The sequence below is a fragment of the Cherax quadricarinatus genome, chromosome 87 (genome assembly GCF_038502225.1).
Source record: "Cherax quadricarinatus isolate ZL_2023a chromosome 87, ASM3850222v1, whole genome shotgun sequence".
Lineage (NCBI taxonomy): Eukaryota > Metazoa > Arthropoda > Malacostraca > Decapoda > Parastacidae > Cherax > Cherax quadricarinatus.
The window spans coordinates 13,442,030-13,465,161 of record NC_091378.1 but is presented as its reverse complement, the minus strand read 5'-3'; the positions used below and the strand labels follow the sequence as shown (position 1 = coordinate 13,465,161).

At 42.5% G+C, this 23,132-nt stretch overlaps 1 protein-coding gene across 1 annotated transcript in view; it reads left to right on the top strand.

The window, feature by feature from the left end:
• The window catches only part of LOC128703809 (Ras-related protein interacting with calmodulin), a 131,048-nt gene that overhangs the window by 81,640 nt on the left and 26,276 nt on the right, over positions 1 to 23,132 (top strand). The window contains exon 4 of the mRNA XM_053798651.2: positions 9,835 to 10,032. Coding sequence (XP_053654626.2) covers positions 9,835 to 10,032 — 198 coding nt within the window. The remainder of the gene's footprint in view (positions 1 to 9,834; positions 10,033 to 23,132) is intronic.

Genomic DNA, 23,132 nt, shown 5'->3' with positions numbered 1-23,132 from the left:
AACCTAAATAATGTACGTATATTAAAACTGATTTCCTCTATTTTGTTTATTACAGTATGCAGTACACTACTGTATAAATATTTAAAAATATACCAGAAATGTTATAAATGGTGCAGAAGTGACATTAAAGATGATTGAGACAAACCCCCAACCAGTATGGTATGTTCCTTACTAAACAACCAGTTTACTTACCGACCTACTCTTAGGAACAGAACCCCGTCGTTAACCCTTTCAAGGTCGGCAGGCCCTCTCCCAAACCTGTTCTCAGGGTCGGTAAAAATTTGAAAAAAAAAAATTGTTTTTTTCTTATGAAAAGAGTGGTTTTTTTCTGAATTTTATAGGCTAAACAAAAAATTTTTACCATCAATACTTACCGAGATATGGAGGCATGAAGTTGACAGAAAATGACCGGCATATGGTAACATCGCCGACTGCCAGTCACCCGATATTACTTTATTTATTTTTTTAGGTACTATTTTCTATTATTTTTTAATTTTTTTTTTCCAAGTAACTTTTATGGCCTGTGAGACCAGTATGAGCACTATTTTGTAAGTTATTTATTTTTCTATACTACACAATAACTACATAAACACTGTTGTCACTATTTTGTTTATAAAACTTATTTACACAAACAAACAATACAAAATGTTGTTTATTACTATTTTTCTAGATTTTCTATACACATATACAGTCACAGGACATGTTTTTAGAAGTTCTGCAGCCTGTGGAAGTCTTTGAAACATGGTGTCATGCACAATGGTGTTTTACACTCCTCACACACAAAACGAGTGTCTCTACATTGTTGTGGACATTTTTTTTGTTGTATGTGCACAGAGTAACACCTCTTCTGAGCCTTTTTCATGAAAGCAGTAGTAGGCAGTTTTGTTAGGAAGTGATCACCATGCTTCAGACGAGAAGGCAGTTGTTGATAATTATGTGGGCGGTTTTCTATTGCAGGTGCTGTTCCTTGGTACTTGATTATTATTTGACTTATGACAGACAAACAAAATTTGCCATATGGCGGTTTGTTTCTGGTCCTCATCTTATATTATAAGCACTGAGCATGGAAATGTCCAGAAGATGCAAAAAGAGTTTTATGTACCACTTACAACTCTTGCGAACACAATCAGCAAACCCAATCTGCATGTCACATTTGTCCACTGAATGCATATTGAGGGTGTAGCCAATCACAGCTGCAGGTTTTAGAATGGGTTCATTGCTTTCTCTATGCTGCCTGCCAGTGTCTGCCATTTCATTAGGGTGAACTGATGACAACAGTGTGACATCTCGTTTGTCGTGCCACCGAAATGCCATGATGTCATTGGCAGCAAAGGCTTGCACCTCGCCTCTATGAGTGCCAGTGTCAAACCTGGGCATATGTTTATGATTTGCACGCACTGTGCCACACACATCTGTCATGTTCACTCGCAAGAAATCACTGAGTAAGGGGCTTGTGTACCAGTTGTCAGTATATAAAATATGCCCCTTACCAAGATATGGCTCCATCATTGTTCTAACTGCATCACCGAAGATACCCAGTAACTTCCTGGTATCTTGCAATGTATTACTTCCAGTGTACACAATTATATCCAATACAAGATCACTGTAACAATCACAAAGCACAAACAATTTTATACCAAAGCGTTTCCTCTTGCTTGGTATGTATTGCTTGAATGACAGTCTTCCTTTGAACAGAATGAAAGACTCATCAATAACAAGCTTCCTGAAGGGATAAAAATACATATTGAATTTCTGTTTCAGATGCACAAACACATTCCTAATCTTATATAACCTGTCGTTTCTGTCAGGCCTGGTTTTGTCTGAGAAGTGAAGCATACGTAATAGTAGCACAAATCGATTCACTCCTATTATATCACTGAAACCTGGGGTTGCAATCAGGCAGTCTGTCGACCGGTATGATTTCACACTGTGCTTATACACATGTGGCATAAACATTATTGTGGCAAAGGAAAGATACATCTAAGCCACAGTTGTCTCCTTCCACTGGTGTAGGCATGAGTTTGGTGAAAGTATTGTGTCTGCCATGGTGTACTCGTAGTATCTGTTGCTTTCCCTGACAATAATTTCCATCAGGGGTTTGTCATAGAATAACTTGAAACATTCTAGTTCAGTGGCATTGTTCTCAAGTGTACAAGATGGCCGTATTCCACTTTGAATTTCATCAAAGTGATGGGGATTGGGAACAAAATTGGCAGCTTCTTGCCAGTCCCTGGTGCAGTTTGCTGGTGGGTACTGGATGTTGAAAGGTGGTTGTGGAGGTTGTGGTTGTGGAGATTGGTGTGGTGGCTGGGTTGGGGATGGTGGCCTTTGTTTTAGATCAGCTGAGGCAGCGGCGTGGGTGGCAGCATGGCCCACTGCTGGTGCCTCACGGCCGGCACCACCACTACCACCACCATGCACATTTTCCATCCCAGTTGCAACACTATCATCTTCATTTTCACTGTCTGTTCCTGTTGTACAGCAATTGGATGTACTCCGAGATGTACTCCTTCCCCTTGGAATAGCATATGGCACACTACCAGAGTGCATATATCGTCGTATATACTGACGCTTCACTGGAGAATATTCCACTTCACTATCACTACTGGAACTGTTTTCAAGAGGTTGTAGTTCATGTTCACTATCACTATCATCACCAATGTTCACATCTGAGTTTGGGATTTGGGAAAATAGGAGTTTCCTCTTTGATTCTGGTACAACTGAACGTGAACAAAACGGCCCAGCAGCAGAGGTGGAAGGCTGAGGGTCGTCTGGGTTTTCCTCACTATTATCGGTATTATGAGCATTAGTTTCAGTCACAACTTTGCCAAAACCTTGAAACTCATCTTCACTGGCACTTACATCTGTATTAGAACTGCCACTGGGGAACAAAAATATCCCAATTTGCCGAGGAGTGAGGAGTTTCTTACCGCGAGGCATGGTGAACAAGGTCTACTAAAATGGCATTCCCACAATGCACCACTGGGTCCCAGAATTTTTTTGTACTGCACACACCGACCACGCAGACCCTACCAGCTGTTTCCCGCTTAATTTGAAGCCGCTAGAATTTATGCGTACTAGTATGGCACCAACCCTGGCGTGCAAGCCGTACTAGTACGGCACCAACCCTGAAAGGGTTAAGTGAGGAGAGGCTGTATATACACTTTGAAAATCCTAGAGGGATTACTACCAAACTTGCACACAAGAATCACTCCCTATGAAAGCAAAAGAATCGGCAGACGATGCAACATCCCCCCAATGAAAAGCAGGGGTGCCACTAGCAAAGTAAGAGACAACACAATAAGTGTCAGAGGCCCAAGACTGCTCAGCTGCCTCCCACCATACATAAAGGGGATTACCAATAGACCCCTTGCTGTCTTCAAGCAGGCACTGGACAGGCACCTAAAGTCAGTACCTGACCAGCCGGGCTGTGGTTCATACTTCGGGTTGCGTGCGGCCAACAGTAACAGCCTGGTTGATCAGGCCCTGATCCACCACGAGGCCTGGTCACTGACTGGGCCGTGGAGGCGTTGACCCCCAAAACCCTCTTTAGGTATACTCCTCTCCAGATATACTACTGTGTATATTGCATATGCAGAACAATAAATTCTAATATTAATCCTGACCTGAAGCACTTCCTTGATAGTTTCAACAGAACCAATGGACATAATACTACTAGACACAAAAATCTCTACGACATTCCGCACGTCCCATTTTATTCTTTGTAAAAACTCAAGTGTGAATAAGAAGACCCAAAATCTGGAACTCCTTTTCAGAAATCTCCAGAGCCTCAATGCCACTATCTTCAAAACTACTGTAAAAAAAAAAAAAAATTCCTTTCCCTAATATATCTTAACAACAGTTAAATATAACTGTGTTTAAAAATGTGTTAATATACTAGCTAAATATTTCTCTCAACCCCAGACATATGAAAGCTGTACAGTGGAAGGAGCACATAGAAACCGAAGGACTTGGAACTCCGAACGCGTTTAATTGCGATGAAACAGGCCTCACTTTCTGGAAATAAGTAAAATGTTAAGCAGGACCCTACATTCACTGTGGCAGTGAGGCACACCTTAGGATCAGTAAGTTTATGAAAGATTGCAGGCTTATTTCTTTGTTGATGTGAAAGTTATCGTTAGTGGGTGATTGCAGTTAAGCCTTTATTAGCGTATCACTCTTGAAATTTCAGAGCGCCTCGCGGCAAAGAATGTCCTCGCGATAATTTCCAGGTGTGCTTGCGGAGGGCAACAGTAGCGGCATGGGTCACTAGGAATCTTTTATAATCAACACGGTCACACCATGCATCCTCAATGCGTAAAGATCACCCAACTGGCGGCAAAAGTACCAGACCCAGGGCGCCCCTCCTGCAGCAGAATTACGCCTTCGGTCATTCTACAGACGTGGCAGAGCTTGACTTTATGGGGGACATGAGCTTTCATTAACAGGAAGCTTTTTGCCTTCCTCCAATCATTCCTTCTTCCTGCAGCCTCATTGGGACCAGCAAGGTCATTTCCAACTTCAAGAAACTGTGCCAGAAGACAAAAAGCCTGCTCGTTAAAAAGTGTTTCTGAAGTGAATTCCACAGCACACTTGGGATCATTGACTTCCCAAAAGAGTTTTGGAAGGATCGACTTTAATAGTCTTCAACTTGTGCACTCCAGGTAAGCTGGGAGGGAGGTACCAAGAGAACCTGAAACTTCTGAACTTGGCAAGGAAACTTGTACCAGAATGTAGTAGACAAAAGTGGGGACTCCAGTTAAGGGTGCCTTGAGGCCAACCCCGAGAGGAAGAAGCAGGTCAGCTGAGGAATCAATTGTGAATTGGGGACTTCAGTTGAGGTTAAGCGGGGAGGAGCTTGGTGGGAAGGTGTTGGTGGAGGAGACCAATGGAAGAATTCAACCATCTGATGATGCTTGATAGATCATCTCAAGAGCAAGAGGCCAGGGGGGTCCACTGTATATTCTTATTTTCATTACCAGAAAACATAATACAGCCTTAGGTAATATACAGTGGACCCCCGCATAACGATATTAATCCGTTCCTGAGAGCTCATTGTTATGCGAAATTATCGTTATGCGAATGAATTTTCCCCATAAGAAATAATGGAAATCAAATTAATACGTGCAAGACACCCCAAAGTATGAAAAAAAAAATTTTACCACATGAAATATTAATTTTAATACACACGAAATGAAAAAGGCATGCACAATTACATGACACTTACCTTTATTGAAGATCTGGTGATGATTGATGGGATGGGAGGAGGAGAGAGTCTTAGTGTTTAGAAGGGGAATCCCCTTCCATTAAGACTTGAGGTGTCAAGTCCTTTTCTGGGGTTACTTCCCTTCTTCTTTTAATGTCACTAGGACCAGCTTCAGAGTCACTGGACTTCTGTCGCACAACATATCTGTCCATAGTGGCCTGTACCTCTCGTTCCTTTATGACTTCCCTAAAGTGTTTCACAACATTGTCAGTGTAATAGTCACCAGCACAGCTTGCAATAGCTGTGTGAGGGTGATTTTCATCCATAAAGGTTTGCACTTTCAGCCACATTGCACAGATTTCCTTAATCTTTGTAGTAGGCAACTTCTTCAATTTCTCTCTCCCCTCCTCCGAACCAGTTTCCTCAGGTCTGGCCTCTTGCTATTGAAGTTGATCTAGCAGCTCATCAGTGGTTAGTTCTTCATTGTCCTCCTCCACCAACTCTTCCACATCATCCCCACTAACCTCCAACCCCAAGGACTTTCCCAATGCCACAATGGATTCCTCAACTGGCATACTCCTCTCAGGGTTAGCCTGAAACCCTTCAAAATCCCTTTGGTCTACACATTCTGGCCACAGTTTCTTCCAAGCAGAGTTCATGGTCCTCTTAGTCACTCCCTCCCAAGCCTTACCTATAAGGTTTACACAATTGAGGATATTAAAGTGCTCTCTCCAAAACTCTCTTAGAGTCAGTTGAGTTTCTGAGGTCACTACAAAGCACCTTTCAAACAGAGCTTTTGTGTACAGTTTTTTGAAGTTTGCAATAACCTGCTGGTCCATGGGCTGCAGGAGAGGAGTGGTATTAGGAGGCAAAAACTTCACCTTAATGAAGCTCATGTCCCCATAAAGTCGCTCTGCCACGTCTGTAGGATGACCAGGGGCATTGTCTAACACCAGGAGGCACTTAAGGTCTAATTTCTTTTCAGTTAGGTAATCTTTCACATTGGGGGCAAATGCATGGTGTAACCAGTCACAGAAAAAGTCCCTAGTGACCTATGCCTTACTGTTTGCCCTCCACAGCACACACAAATTAGCCTTGAGGATATTCTTTTGCCTGAACGCTCTGGGAGTTTGAGTGATACACTGATAAAGGCTTCACTTTGCAATCACCACTAGCATTGGAACACATCAACAGAGTAAGCCTGTCTTTCATAGGCTTATGTCCTGGGAGTGCCTTTTCCTCCTGAGTAATGTAGGTCCTGCTTGGCATTTTCTTCCAAAACAGGCCTGTTTCATCACAATTAAACACTTGTTCAGGTTTCAGTCCTTCACTGTCTATGTACTCCTTGAATTCCTGCACATATTTTTCAGCTGCTTTGTGGTCCGAACTGGCAGCCTCACCATGCCTTATCACACTATGTATGCTACTACGCTTCTTAAATCTCTCAAACCAACCTTTGCTGGCCTTAAATTCACTCACATCATCACTAGTTGCAGGCATTTTTTTAATTAAATCCTCATGCAACTTCCTAGCCTTTTCACTTATGATCACTTGAGAGATGCTATCTCCTGCTATCTGTTTTTCATTTATCCATACCAATAAGAGTCTCTCAACATCTTCCATCACTTGCGATCTCTGTTTCGAAAACACAGTTGAACCTTTGGCAAGAACAGCTTCCTTGATTGCCGTTTTGTTGCCCACAATAGTAGCGATGGTTGATTGGGGTTTATTATACAACCTGGCCAGCTCGGAGACACGCACTCCACTTTCATACTTATCAATGATCTCTTTCTTCATCTCTATAGTAATTCTCACCCTTATTGCTGTAGGGTTGGCACTAGAAGCTTTCTTGGGGCCCATGGTCACTTATTTTGCAGATAAAATCACCAAAAACACTGTAATAATATGAAATGTTCCGATTGTATGCTTCTTGGATGTTACCGCGGAGGCTGGCTGGTAAACATTGCCACCCACGGAACATGTGAGGCTGGCTCAGGCCGCACATTAGACGCGTCTCGGACGAACAGCGTTGAGCGGGTTTTTTAGCGGTATGCAAGGCAAAATCTTAGCGATAAAATGTATCAGTATGCGGATTTAACGTTATGTAAGGCCAACGGTATGCGGGGGTCCACCGTAATTGTCTTCTTGTTCTTGTAATTCTGAAAATTATTGTTCATATACCCTTAAAAGGACCCAAAATCAGGAACTCACTGACAATTATCTCCAGAGCCACTCTCTCTGCCAGCATCTTCAAAACTACTGTTAAAAAACAATTTCACTAACATACCCCATAAACTAAATATGATGAAACTGTAGTTCCGTATTCTCATTACCACAAGCCTATGAAGAACAACGTATTCTTATTCTCAGTATCTGTAATCCTCGCAACTATTAAATATATTGAAAGTATTTAGAATATGCTCATATGCTGGAATCCTCATTACCTGTAATCATAAGCCAACCTGTAATCCTTAAAACAATTAAACTCTATAAAAGTGATCCTTGTAATTTCTAAATTTATTGTTACAATCACTTACAAACTGTATTTATAAGCATTCAATCAATTATTGCCTTATTAGTCATAAGACAGGCTTAAGTTTGCCCAAAATGCTCTGTATACTAAGGGGCTTTCTGCATGCACACCTAAATGTCACCCATCTCTGTACAAACATTGTATCATGTTGCAATAAAGAATCTTTATTCTCTTAATGTTTTTATATACATATAAGCAATTAATCAGTTACTGCCATTGTAATCTTAAGTTAGGCTTAAGACTGCCTGAAATGCTCTGCATAACTATGAGCTTTCAGCATGGACAACTAAATGTTTCCCATCTCTGTACAAACATTATACCATTCTGAAATAAAATATTATTATTATTATGTTTATAATGAACTTTTAAATTTTGGGGCAAAATCCACTAGTGAAATGGTACGTTTGCCTCCTTTATTTTCAGTGTTTATTACAGTATATCTGTCAATGTGTCTTTTTTTTTTCCAACAAGTCGGCTGTCTCCCACCGAGGCAGGGTGACCCAAAAACAAAGAAAATCCCCATTTAACACTTTCACCTCACTCATACATAATCACTGTTTTTGCAGAGGCGCCCAGATACAACAGTTTAGAAGCATTTATAAAGAGATATAACATATCCCTCCAAACTGCCAGTATCCCAAACCCCTCCTTTAAAGTGCAGGCATTGTACTTCCCATTTCCAGAAACTCAAGTCCGGCTATATAAAAATAACCGGTTTCCCTGAATCCCTTCACTAAATATTACCCTGCTCACACTCCAACCGCTTGTCTGGTCCCAAAAGCCATTTGTCTCCATTCACTCCTAACTAACACGCTCACGCACGCTTGCTGGAAGCCCAAGCCCCTTACCCACAAAACCTCCTTTACCCCCTCCCTCCAACCTTCTTGAGGATGACCCCTACCCTGCCTTCCTTTCCCTACAGATTGATATGCTCTCCATGTCATTCTACTTTGATCCATTCTCTCTAAATGGCCAAACCTCTTCAACAGCCCTTCTTCAGCCCTCTGACTAATACTTTTATTAACCCACACCTTCTCCTAATTTCCACACTCCAAATTTTCTGTGTAATATTTACACCACAAGTTGCCCTTAGACAGGACATCTCCACTGCCTCCAACCACCTCCTCACTGCAGCATTTACAACCCAAGCTTCACACCCATATAAGAGAGTTGGTACCACTATACTGTCATACATTCCCTTCTTTGCCTCCATAGGTACCGTTTTTTGTCTCCGCATATACCTCAACGCACCACTCACCGTTTTTCCTTCATCAATTCTATGGTTAACCTTTTCCTTCATAAACTCATCCGTTGACATGTCAACTCGCAAATATCTGAAAACATTCACTTCTTCCATGCTCCCTTTCTCCAGTGTGATAATCAATTTTTCTTTATCTAAATCATTTGATACCCTCATCACCTTACTCTTATCTATGTTTACTTTCAACTTTCTACCTTCCACACCCTCCCAAACTCCCCCACTAACCTCTGCAGCTTTTCTTTAGAATCTCCCATAAGCACAGTATCATAAGCAAAAAGTAACTGTCAACTCCCATTTTGTATTTGTATTTTTGCATTTATATTTGTGTGTAGAGTTCTATATTAGGTGTACAGTAAAGCACTGTATTGCAGTTTTTGCTATCTTTAACATTATTCTGATTTAATGGACACTCGGACAATCCCCCTATTAGTACATTGTATTGAGAGTTTACTGTATATAAAATATCTTATTCTCTAATAGAGAAGATCAGTGATCATCTGGGCTCACAAGATTTTCAGTTCTATTTAATCAAATCATATTTTTCAATCCCTTGGTTTGGCACATTTATTTTTTACATTATCTGCTTTGAGAGTGAATTGAATAAGACAGCAGGATAATGGTGAAAGCTGAAAAACCAATTGCAGGACAAACAATGATTACTATAATGTACAGAATTTCTTATATAAATTTTTGACTTATGACTGATTTAAAAACTAAATGAAGAAATTTTGAATCCAGTTCATCTGCAGTAATTAAATATGGTTAGTGTTCAAAATAGCATTGAACCTATTCTTACAAAAGAGCTTAAGATTCATTTATTAATATTTCATTCAGATTGAATTTACTGCAATGCGGGACCAGTACATGAGATGTGGAGAAGGTTTCTTAATATGTTACTCCCTCACGGACCGTCGTAGCTTTGAGGAAGTTGCAGGCTACAGAAAGCTTATTGCTAAAGTTCGTGCTGCAGATTCCATACCAATTGTTTTGGTTGGGAATAAAGTAGATTTAGATGATCCTGTGCACAGAAAGGTAAGCTGATTTGTACGTTGGTCTTTTGAACTCTTAAAGTTGGGTGCCTTGGCACTGGTGAAGGGTTATTGATTCAAGGACTTGGAGCAACATTCCCCTTACTTGAATCATGCATGAGTGCTTCCCATTCACTAGGTCCTACATGTGACACCTATACATTTAGTTCTGCACCATTAAAAATTTTATTTTGAAGTAGTCAGTGATACTTAAAATATTAAATTAGTTTATTACACTTAAAAAATTGATATAGTAGTGAATTTTTGGCAAATATTTTTAAGAGATTTTTTTGTATCAAATCTTAAGCATTTTCATTTAAACATCAGTCAACCTCAGTCAGTGTGCATTTGTATTTCTCCTGACTCATCAATCTCAAGAAAACTCTCAGTGAATCTTTCTTAATTTATACTTATTTCCTTTATCTCTTTCACTTACAGTGCATAACACTGTACTTGCTATGATATTTTACTCTTGTGACAAGTATATCTGTTAATAGTCCTGAGGATCACCACTTTCCAATGTTCAAATAATCTTAACAACAACAACAGTAATAATAATTTTTAAAAATGCATAACTGTTACAAGATTGTGTTAATGAGGAACAAAAAGACACAGTACTGTGACTGGAACAATACACAGATAAACCTGCACATAGAAGCTTATGACAATGTTTCGATCCAGCTTGGACTGTTGACTAGTCACACTAACACACAAGTGAGGGAGCTAGTATACATATAGGAGAGGAAGACAGGGAGGGAAGAAGAAAGGAAGTGGAGAAGTAGTGGTGTAGGTAATGTGGTAGTGGAAGTAGTAGTAGTGGAAGTAGTGGTAGTGGTAGTAGTGGTTGTAGTGGTAGTGGTGGTAGTGGAAGTAGTAGTGGTAGTGGTAGTAGTGGTGGTAGTAGTGGTAGTGGTAGTAGTAGTGGTGGTAGTAGTAGTAGTAGTAATGGCACAAGAGACAGGAAGTGAAGTGAGGCAATAATAGTAGTAGTAGAAGTGGAGCAAATATGAAGGCAACAGAAATGAGCACTGCAGGAAAACTAATGGCCCACGAGGTTGACACCAAAAACACGGGAAAAAACTGAAGGACAGAACACACCTAGGCAGATGAAAGGAAGACAGAGAAAATACAGAAAAGGAGAGGAGGTAGGGAGAGGAGAAAAGATCAGATCAAGTCACGAGTGTTCTGAAGTTTGGAGCATTTGACAATATAATAAGAAAGGAGGGCATCTACAGAGACAAAGCCAGAACTAAGATTCATATTAGGAAAATTGTATACAGGGATGCTTCAACAAGACTGCATGTTTGAAGGCTAGAAGAAGAATAGGCAGTTTTAGTAGAGGACCAGTCAGTAGGATGACTGTCATCTCTAACATGACAGAAAAGAGCATTATTGGTGTCAGCAAGTCTAACACTTCTTTTGTGCTCTAAGTCTGTCAGAAAGAAAGTGGCCAGGTAATTCAAAGTTTTAAAGAGGACAAGATAAGCAGGAAACAGACTCCAGAAGCATCAATAGCAGGAGAAGAGGTACAAAGGGTGTTAGTTTGGTGAAAAGTTTGATTTCTAAGGAATAGAGAAATTTGTTGAGATTAGAATGACTGGAAGTAGGGAAGGCAGAGAACAGGAGATTTCACAGGAATAGAGAGTTTGGGAGAGAAGATCAGTTTAGCACGTGAGAAAGCAGAATTTATGAAATCGGAAAGGTAGCCAAGACAATGAATTGTGAAAAGTGGAAATTTCTGACTCGAGGAACTAAGGGTCACAAGTGTGGAGGACACAGAGGGAGCATGGTAAGAAAAATAGTGAATGTACATGTCATTGTGTAAAAACTTGCCATAAACGGAAAAAGAAAAGCCTGTAGCTGAGCGATGGACATGTACATCCAAGGAAAGGAAAGGAAGCAAAGACTTAGATTCCCACTCACCTTTGGACATGATGAAAGGAGAAAGATTGTTAAGGGCATTGAGAAGTGGTTAAAAAGGACTAGATTCATGAGGCCAAAGAGCAAAGATGTCATGAACATAGCGGGGCCAGAGGGAAGGGCGCACACCAATAGAGGGAAGTAGAACAGTTTCAAGCTACAGTGGTACCTAAATATTTGAACTTAATCCATTCTAGGAGGCTGTTCAAATAGTGAGTTGCATGAGTGTTGAATCGGTTTTTTTCCATAAGAAGTAATGTAAATTGGATTAATCTGTTCCAGTCTCCCAAAAATTACCAATTGTAAAACATTTTAAGTGAAATATTGCTTAATTAACCCTTTCACTGTTGAGACCCCTGCTTACAAACTTGCTATCAGTGTTGAAAAATATTAAAAAAAAATTATTTTTTTCTTACCAAAATCTTAAGGATAATTTCCTGCTACTCACTCTTTAATATTATTTTTACTTTTATTTTATATTTTTTCTAATACAGTGTATTTTATTTTTCAAGTAACCTTTGTGGCCTGTGAGACCAATATACTGCATAATGTTTATACAGTGGACCCTCTAATTTTGTGATTAATCCGTTCCAGAGAGTCTGCCGAAAGTCGAAATTCATGAAAATCGAAACCATTTTTCCCATAAGAAATAATATAAATCCAATTAATCTGTTTTGGACACCCAAAAGTATTAACAAAAAATAAATTTTTTAGATATTAAATATAGATTTACATACAGAAAACAATGAGAAATTAATATAAAGCAAAATAAAATGTACAAACGAACATTTAACATCACACTTACCTTCATTGAAGACACTTGTTGGTGTATGGCAGACGGGGATGGGGGGGGAGGCGAGTTTATTGTTTGGAGACAGGACAATATGCTTCAATATGATGCTAATATCAACTCTACAGCTTATTTATCTATCACAGTTCATCTAATATGACATAATAAACAATATTAATAACACAGAAACATGATATATAGTCTAGAATGAATAAATTATGTCATTACATATGACTAGTGGTTCTTTGTTGTTGGGTTATCAGGGCCACTGGCAGCATAAGCCATATAGTGGTGGCAGCGGCGGTGTTGTCAGTGGCCCTATATACCTCCAATAACATTGGAGGAGTTAAATTTCGTGTCGTTCTTTTTCTGTTGCTTAATCGCTTAACTTACTTCCTACACTGTTAATGCTACACTTTATCACTGGCTGGTGCTATAGCCTTTATCAGCTTGTGCTGCTTTGGTATTGTATATATCGTAGAATCACTGAATCACTGAAGAAGGCACATTCTCCCCTCTCTCTTCCTCCTCCACTTGAGTATTTCACTACGATTTCTTTTTTTAATTCTATCGTGTTTCTCACCTTCCTTACCAAAGGGCTGACACTAAGAACTTTCTTTTGGCCCATGGTGGCTTATTTAGCAGTTGCAAGCACAAAAAACAATGGATTATTACGAAATGCCAGACTGACTCTTGAATGCGTCTGTGGGAGGCTTTGTATGCGTGGGGCCACTGGGACACATACCGGACGGCCTCCGAATTTAGAGGGAAGTCACGAAAATAGAGGCTACATTTTGATGAAAAAAGTTGCCAATAATCGAAATTCACGAAAATAGAGCCTCACAAAATTAGAGGGTCCATTGTATATCCTCTCGTTGTTGTTTTTTTTATTATTTTTTATTAACCCTTTGACTGTCGTAACCCCAAATCCTGAGGTGTCTCCTGGTGTCGCAAAATTTCCCCTAAAAAAAAAAAAATATTTTTTCTTGTGAAATGATGGAGAATCTTTTCCCGATTGTAATGACACCAAAAGAATGAAATTTGATGGAAAACTGACGGAATTACGCTCTCACAAAGTTAGCGACCTCGGCAATATTTAGAATCGGCAATTTCGCCCACTTTGAGCCCTATTTTCTGCTAATTCCATTGTTCCAGTCGACCAAACTCATAGCTATTTCTTTAGAACTCCATTTTTTTTTCTATAAATTGAGTACAAGAAACTGCACTGTTTGCTGCAGGATTTTTTATATGGTGCACACTGACCACACAGACCCATTCTCTCACATGTGGGCCTACCAGCTTTCTCCTGCTTGATTTGAAGCTGCTGGAATTTATGAGCATATATATGTCAAAAATGGTGGCCCGTAAGACGTATATATATGACCAAAACAGTCAAAGGGTTAAAAAAGTCAGTGACTTATTTCCATATGGGCGGTGGGGAAGACAGCACGCTTATTGGGGAAGATGGTATGGGTGGTGGTGGTGGTGGTGGTTTTGTATTGCATCATTTAACACCAGCCATGCTGCTCTCAGCACAACAACAACAAAGGCTATACCTTCAACCATCCACATATACACAACCTTCCACAAGCTGTAGCAGTTCTAAGAACGTGTCCAGTGACTCTATATGTGTATATATATAGTACAGTGGACCCCCGCATAACGATATTAAGCCGTTCATGAGAGCTCATTCTTATGCGAAATTATCGTTATGCGAATGAATTTTCCCCATAAGAAATAATGGAAATCAAATTAATCCGTGCAAGACACCCAAAAGTATGAAAAAAAAAATTTTACCACATGAAATATACATTTTCCTACACACAAAGAGAAGGATACATGCACAATAGTAGAGTAGTACATGCACAATATAAATTGTGCATGTACTACTCTACTAAATGAAGAATAAATGACACTTACCTTTATTGAAGATGCAGCAATGACTGATGAGACACTGTGTTCTGGGAGTGCCTTTTCCTCCTGAGTACTGTAGGTCCTGTTTGGCATTTTCTTCCAGAACAGGCCTTATCACACTGTGTATGTCACTACGATTCTTAAATCTCTCAAACCAACCTTTGCTGGCTTTAAATTCACCAATATGAGCACTAGTTCCAGGCATTTTTCCCTGTTCACCTGGGTGTTAGTCGACTGGTGTGGGTTGCATCCTGGGAGACAAGATTAAGGACCCCAATGGAAATAAGTTAGAGAGTCCTTGATGATGCACTGACTTTCTTGGGTTATCCTGGGTGGCTAACCCTCTGGGGTTAATTGTTTCTCGGTAATTGTTTCACGTTAAGCCACACCAACAACACTCTCTCCACATCTTCGAGTAATACAGCTGATGGTGGTGCAGAAACAACAACAGCTGTGGTGCAGCTGACCATGGTGCAGCAGCAGCTGGGTGCAGCAACAGCTGACCATGGTGCAGCTGCAGCTGTGGTGCAGCAGCAGCAGCTGTGGTGCAGCAGCAGCAGCTGTGGTGCAGCAACAGCTGATTGGTCCAATTTATCAGCTGACCGTGGTGCAGCTGCAGCTGTGGTGCAGCAGCAGCTGTGGTGCAGCAGCAGCTGACTGTGGTACAATAGTATTTATCACCCTTTTTACCACAGGGTTGGCACTAGAAGTTTTCTTTGGGCCCATGGTGGCTTATTTAGCAGTTACAAGCACTATAAATAATGGAATAATACAAAATGTATCGAATGTATGCATGCAACCAGCCACCCTGGCTTGTAAACAATGACGGCAAGGCAGGCGCTCAGGCTGGACGGACAGGTTCGGGACGAGTCATGTTCAGAAACAGCTGATGGTGCAACAGCAGCTGACTGTGGTGCAGCAGCAGCTGACTGATCCAGCAACAGCTGACTGGTCCAGCAACAGCTGACTGGTCCAGCAACAGCTGACTGGTCCAGCAACAGCTGACTGGTCCAGCAACAGCTGACTGGTCCAGCAACAGCTGACTGATCCAGCAACAGCTGACTGATCCAGCAACAGCGATTCTTAGATCTCTCAAACCAACCTTTGCTGGCTATAAATTCACCAATATGAGTACTAGTTCCAGGCGTTTTTCCCTGTTCACCTGGGTGTTAGTCGACTGGTGTGGGTTGCATCCTGGGAGACAAGATTAAGGACCCCAATGGAAATAAGTTAGTCTTCGATGACACACTTTTTTGGGTTATCTTGGGTGGCTAACCCTCTGGGGTTAATTGTTTCTTGGTATTCTCAATAAGCCACACCAACAATGGTGCTACAGCAGCAGCAGCTGACAGTGCTACAGCAGCAGCAGCAGCTGACAGTGCTACAGCAGCAGCAGCTGACAGTGCTACAGCAGCAGCAGCTGACAGTGCTACAGCAGCAGCAGACGGTACTACAGCAGCAGCAGCAGCAGACGGTACTACAGCAGCAGCAGCAGCAGACGGTACTACAGCAGCAGCAGCAGCAGACGGTACTACAGCAGCAGCAGCAGCAGACAGTACTACAGCAGCAGCAGCAGCAGCAGCAGCTGACGGTGGTACAGCAGCAGCAGCAGCTGACAGTGCTACAGCAGCACCAGCAGCTGACAGTGCTACAGCAGCAGCAGCAGCTGACAATGCTACAGCAGCAGCAGACGGTACTACAACAGCAGCAGCAGCTGATGGTGGTACAGCAGCAGCAGCAGCTGACGGTGGTACAGCAGCAGCAGCAGCTGACGGTGCTACAGCAGCAGCAGCAGCTGACAGTGCAGCAGCAGCAGCAGCTAACAGTGCTACAGGAGCAGCAGACGATGCTACAGCAGCAGCAGACGATGCTACAGCAGCAGCAGACGGTACTACAACAGCAGCAGCAGCAGCTGACGGTGGTACAGCAGCAGCAGCAGCTGACGGTGCTACAGCAGCAGCAGCAGCTGACAGTGCAGCAGCAGCAGCAGCTGACAGTGCTACAGCAGCAGCAGACGATGCTACAGCAGCAGCAGACGATGCTACAGCAGCAGCAGACGGTACTACAGCAGCAGCAGACGGTACTACAACAGCAGCAGCAGCAGCAGCAGCTGACGGTGGTACAGCAGCAGCAGCTGATGGTGCTACAGCAGCAGCTGACAGTGCTACAGCAGCAGCAGCAGCAGCAGCAGTTGACCATGGTACCACAGTATTTCGATAATATTTCTCACCCTTTTTACCACAAGGTTGGCACTAGAAGCTTTCTTGGGGCCCATGGTCACTTATTTTGCAGATAAAATCACCAAAAACACTGTAATAATACGAAATGTTACGATTGTATGCTTGGATGTTACCACGGAGGCTGGCTTGTAAACAATGCCATCGGCGGAACATGTGAGGCTGGCTCAGGCCGCACATTAGACGCGTCTCGGACGAACAGCGTTGAGCGGGTTTTTTAGCGGTATGCGAGGCAAAATCTTAGTGATAAAATGTATCGGTATGCGGATTTAACGTTATGTAAGGCCAACGGTATGCGGGGGTCCACTGTATTATAGAACAATAGTAATAAACAACTTTTTTTATTGTTGGTTTGTGTAAACAGGTTTTGTAAACTCTATAATGATAATTTTTGTGCGGTTATTATGTTGCATACAACGAGTGGATATATATGCATTACACATTATATTGGTCTCACAAGCCACAAAAGTTGAAAAAATAAAATATTAAAAAATAAAAGAATAAAGTAGAAAAGTAAAAATAATATTACCGAGTGAGCAGCAGTCGCTGATGTTGCCATAAACGGTTCCCTTTCTGTCAACGTCACGCCTCTATATCTTAGTAAGTAATGATCACAATTTTTTTTTCTTTTAAAACACTCGCAAAAATATTCTTAAGAATATGGTAAGATTTTTTTTTTTTTTTTTTTTAACATAGGAACTTCAGGATCTGAGGTCTCGACAGTGAAAGGGTTAAAAAAGAGGAAAAGTTATGTTGGCATCATTTCTGCAAGCAGCAGGACTCCATGTTGCCAACTTCACTGACTTATATCTCGATAAGTACTGGCTCTTGTTGTATTACACATAGACAGTTGCACTCTGTTAAATTTTTTTTTTTTTTTTTTTTTTTTTTTTTTTTTTTTTTTTTTTTTTTACAAAAATATTTGAAGCACTAGCAGTGGAAACATAGATCAACATTTGGACAGTTAAGGGGTTAAGCAATATAAAAAACATAATACAGTGGACCCTCGCCTAATGCTATTAATCCGTTCCTGAGAGCTCAATGTTAGGCGAAATTATCGTTAGGCGAATTAATTTTCCCCTTAAGAAATAATGGAGATCAAATTAATCTGTGCAAGACACCCAAAAGTATGAAAAAAAAAATTTTATCACATGAAATATTAATTTTAATACACACAAACTGAAGAAGACATGCACAGTTACATGACACTTACCTTTATTGAAGATCTGGTGATGATTGATGGGATGGGAGGAGGGGAGTGTGTGGATGGTCTTAGTGTTTAGAAGGGGAATCCCCTTCCATTACGGCTTGAGGTAACAAGTCCTTTTCCAGGGTTACTTCCCTTCTTCTTGTAATGCCACTAGGACCAGCTTGAGAGTCACTGGACTTCTGTCGCACAACATATCTGTCCATAGAGGCCTGTACCTCTCGTTCCTTTATGACTTTCCTAAAGTGTTTCACAACATTGTCAGTGTAATAGTCACCAGCACGGCTTGCAATAGCTGTGTGAGGGTGATTTTCATCCATAAAGGTTTGCACTTCAAGCCACTTTGCACATATTTCCTTAATCTTTGAAGTTGGCAACTTCTTCAATTTCTCTCTCCCCTCCTCCGAAGCAGTTTCCTCAGGTGTGGCCTCTTGCTGTTGAGATGATCTAGCAGCTCATCAGTGGTTAGTTCTTCATTGTCCTCCTCCACCAACTCTTCCACATCCTCCCCACTAACCTCCAACCCCAAGGACTTCCCCAGTGCCACAATTGATTCCTCAACTGGCATACGCTTCTCAGGGTTAGCCTCAAATCCTTCAAAATCCACAGTTTCTTCCAAGCAGAGTTCAAGGTCCTCTTAGTCACTCCCTCCCAAGCCTTACCAATAAGGTTTACACAATTGAGGATATTAAAGTGATCTCTCCAAAACTCTCAGAGTCAATTGACTTTCTGAGGTCACTACAAAGCACCTTTCAAACAGAGCTTTTGTGTACAGTTTTTTGAAGTTTGCAATAACCTGCTGGTCCATGGGCTGCAGGAGAGGAGTGGTATTAGGAGGCAAAAACTTGATGTTAATGAAGCTCATGTCTGCAGAAAGTCGCTCTGCCACGTCTGAAGGATGACCAGGAGCATTGTCTAATACCAGGAGGCACTTAAGGTCAAATTTATTTTCAATTAGGTAATTTTTCACATTGGGGGCAAATGCATGGTGCAGCATGTCATAGAAAAAGTCCCTAGTGACCCATGCCTTACTGTTTGCCCTCCACAAGCACACACAAATTAGCCTTGAGGATATTCTTTTGCCTGAACACACTGGGAGTTTCAGAGTGATACGCCAATAAAGGCTTCACTTCGCAATCACCATTAGCATTGGCACACATCAACAGAGTAAGCCTGTCTTTCATAGGCTTATGTCCTGGGAGTGCCTTTTCCTCCTGAGTAATGTAGGTCCTGCTTGGCATTTTCTTCCAAAACAGGCCTGTTTCGTCACAATTAAACACTTGTTCAGGTTTCAGTCCTTCACTTTCTATGTACTCCTTGAATTCATGCACATATTTTTCAGCTGCTTTGTGGTCCGAACTGGCAGCCTCCCCATGCCTTATCACACTATGTATGCCACTACGCTTCTTAAATCTCTCAAACCAACCTTTGCTGGCCTTAAATTCACTCACATCACCACTAGTTGCAGGCATTTTTCTAATTAAATCGTCATGCAACTTCCTAGCCTTTTCACATATGATCGCTTGAGAGATGCTATCTCCTGCTATCTGTTTTTCGTTTATCCACACCAATAACAGTCTCTCAACATCTTCTATCACTTGTGATCTCTGTTTCAAAAACAAAGTTGCACCTTTGGCAATAACAGCTTCCTTGATTGCCGTTTTCTTGGCCACAATAGTAGCGAAGGTTGATTATGGTTTACTATACAACCTGGCCAGCTCGGAGACACGCACTCCACTTTCATACTTATCAATGATCTCTTTCTTCATATCCATAGTAATTCTCAGCCTTATTCCTGTAGGGTTGACACTAGAAGCTTTCTTGGGGCCCATAGTCACTTATTTTGCAGGTTAAATCACTAAAAACGCTGTGATAATATGAAATGTTCCGATTGTATGCTTGGATATGACTGCGGAGGCTGGCTTGTAAACACTGCCACCCACGGAACAAGTGAGGCTGGCTCAGGCCGCACGTGGATGCGTCTCGGACGAATTGCGTTGAGCGAGTTTTTTAGCGCTAGGCGAGGCAAAATTTTTGCGTTAAAATGTATCGCTAGGCGGATTTAATATTATGTGATGCCTTCATTAGGCGAGGGTCCACTGTACTATATCCTGACAGTGAACAACAATTTCATAATTATTTTTATTTTTGTAAGATCTAGAGATATATATAAAAAAAAAGATTATTTGGCTTTTTTGGGGGTCGCAGGAACATAACCCTATTTTTCCCACAAGTTCTTCTGTTTATCTAAAACAGATTTACCTAACATGGTGTTTTCAGGGATGTAATTACTGTGTGATATGATGGTCTACTGTACCAAAAAGTTTCACGGAGCATGTACAAACAATTCTTTGTTTTCATCCGACTTTGTCCAGATAGACCATTTTGTTTAGGTCGAATATCAGGACAAGGTCCAAATACCACATAAAATTTTTCTCGAAAAAGCTGGGCAAATATTGAGTTGTACAAATACAGTAGGGCCCCACTTATACGGCAAGTTAGGTTCCAGGATACCGCCGGAAAGCTGACTTTGCCGGAAATCAGGACACCATTTTTTGCATTTGTATATGCATGTAGATGCCAGATAACAAGTTTACACTTATATATATTAAGTTAGCAATAGAACTAGGCATTAACCCATAAACGGTCCAAACGTATATATACATTCTTACCACTAGTGCCCCAAACATGTATAAAAGTTTTATTTTTCCTGCCTTCAGATATGGCACGATTGACCTGAGATGCCTTGTCAGCATAGAATGGGTCATAACACTCAGTGTGCACTGTATTAAAAAAATCTGGGACCACTTAGTACCCTGTGGGGGCACCAGTTCAAATGAGTGCCAGCTAGAGCAAACAGCTCGGCAAACACCTGGGATTCACTGATTTCATGTAGTATTAACTCTCCCATTTTAAAAGGAAAGTGCTGTTGACCCCGAGTTTAGTGGCTTTGAGGTGGATGTGGCCAAAAGTGGTCGAGGAAATATGTATCAAAAAAACCTCGATAATATCCCATGTGCAATATTTTTGCAACATTTGTACAACACCCTTTCAGAATGTCTTATAACCTATCCCCTAAGCAAAGAGAAGCAATTCTGGAATGTAATACATGTACTTGTTCAGCAGGCTGGCTGGCTGGCTGGCTGGCTGGCTGGCCACCCGGGTGGCCAGCTGCGCAGTGGCCTGGCTTTGTTTGTGTGTATGTCTATATCCGTCTCTCTCTGTCTATCTGTCTCTGTCCTCCTCCCACCCCTCCCTCCCCTCCCACCTTTCCTCCCCTCTTTCCCTCCCCTTCTTCCTAGCTGGCCAGCTGCTAGTGGTCTGGCTTTGTTTGTGTGTGTGTGTGTATATCCGTCTCTCTCTGTCTATCTGTCTCTGTCTTCCTCCCTCCCCTCCCTCCCTCTCCCTCCTTCCCCTCCCTCCATCCTCTCCCTCCCCTCCCTCCCTCCCCTCCCTCTCCCTCCCCTCCCTCTCCCTCCCCTCCCTCCCCTCCCTCTCCCTCCCCTCCCTCTCCCTCCCCTCCTTCCCCTCCCTCCCCTCCTTCCCCTCCCTCCCCTCCTTCCCCTCCCTCCCTCCTCTCCCTCCCCTCCCTCCCCTCCCTCCCCTCCCCTCCCTCCCCTCCCTCTCCCTCCCCTCCCTCCCCTCCCCTCCCTCCCCTCCCCTCCCTCCCCTCCCTCTCCCTCCCCTCCCTCCTCCCTCCTTCTCCTCCCTCCCTTCCCTCCCCTCCCTCTCCCTCCCCTCCCTCTCCCTCCCCTCCCTCCCCTCCCTCTCCCTCCCCTCCCCCTCCCTCCCCTCCCCTCCCTCTCCCTCCCCTCCCTCTCCCTCCCCTCCCTCCCCTCCCCTCCCTCCCCTCCCTCTCCCTCCCCTCCCTCCTCCCTCCTTCTCCTCCCTCCCCTCCCTTCCCTCCCCTCCCTTCCCTCCCCTCCCCTCCCCTTCCCTCTTCCTCCCCCCCCCTCCCCTCCCTCCCCTCTCCTCCCTCCCCCTCCCTCCCTCCCCTCTCCTCCCTCCCCCCTCCCTCCCTCCCTCCCCCCTCCCTCCCCCCCCTCCCCCCCTCCCTCCCCCCTCACCCCTCCCTCCCCCCTCCCCCCTCCCTCCCCCCTCCCTCCCCCCTCCCTCCCCCCTCACCCCTCCCTCCATCCTCACCCCTCCCTCCCCTCCTCCCCTCCTCCCCTCCTCCCCTCCCTCCCCCCTCCCTCCCCTCCTCCCCTCCCTCCCCCCTCCCTCCCCCCTCCCCTCCTCCTTCCTCCTCCTTCCTCCCCTCCTCCTTCTTCCTCCCCTCCTCTTTCCTCCCCTCCTCCTTCCTCCTCCTTCCTCCTCCTTCTTCCTCCTCCTCCTCCTCCTCCTCCTCCTCCTCCTCCTCCCCTTCCTTCTTCATTATTATTATTATATACTTCCACATATCCGAAACATTGCTGGGACCTATAAATTCCAAGACAATAGTAAATGGGCAAGGCAGGTGTAAATGTCCACCTGTCAGTGTGTGACAATTTGAGTACAATTTCAGTACCTAATACTAGTGTCAGAACAAAGATTGGTTATGAAGTGATAAGAACTATTATAAATTGTAATTATCAGAACATAGAAATTATATAAAATAATCTGAAAAATAGAAAAAAGGTATATCGACAACACTTCTGCAAGTAGCAGGACTCGATGTTGCTGTCACATGAGCATCCAGTGCCAACTTTTTGGCCTCATATCTCTGTAAGTACTGACCCTAATTTTTTTTATCCTATAACACACAGAAAAATGTGCTCTTTATTTTCATTAAAACGATTTTTTTATTTTTCAAAATATTCGGGGCACTGGGGTATATATACATTTGGACCGTTTACATGTTACAAACAATAAAAAGTAAATACACAGTATACACATTACTGCTTAAAATATTTGTAGTCTTAATTAATGTAGGGTGAGAGGTGAGTAGTATTTATTGTAGGAAGTCAGGTGTGGTATGTATGGTAGCCCTCCTGGCCAACCCACCCATACGTAATATACTACGACATTTAAAGCGCCCTAGAGTGATAAAATGCATA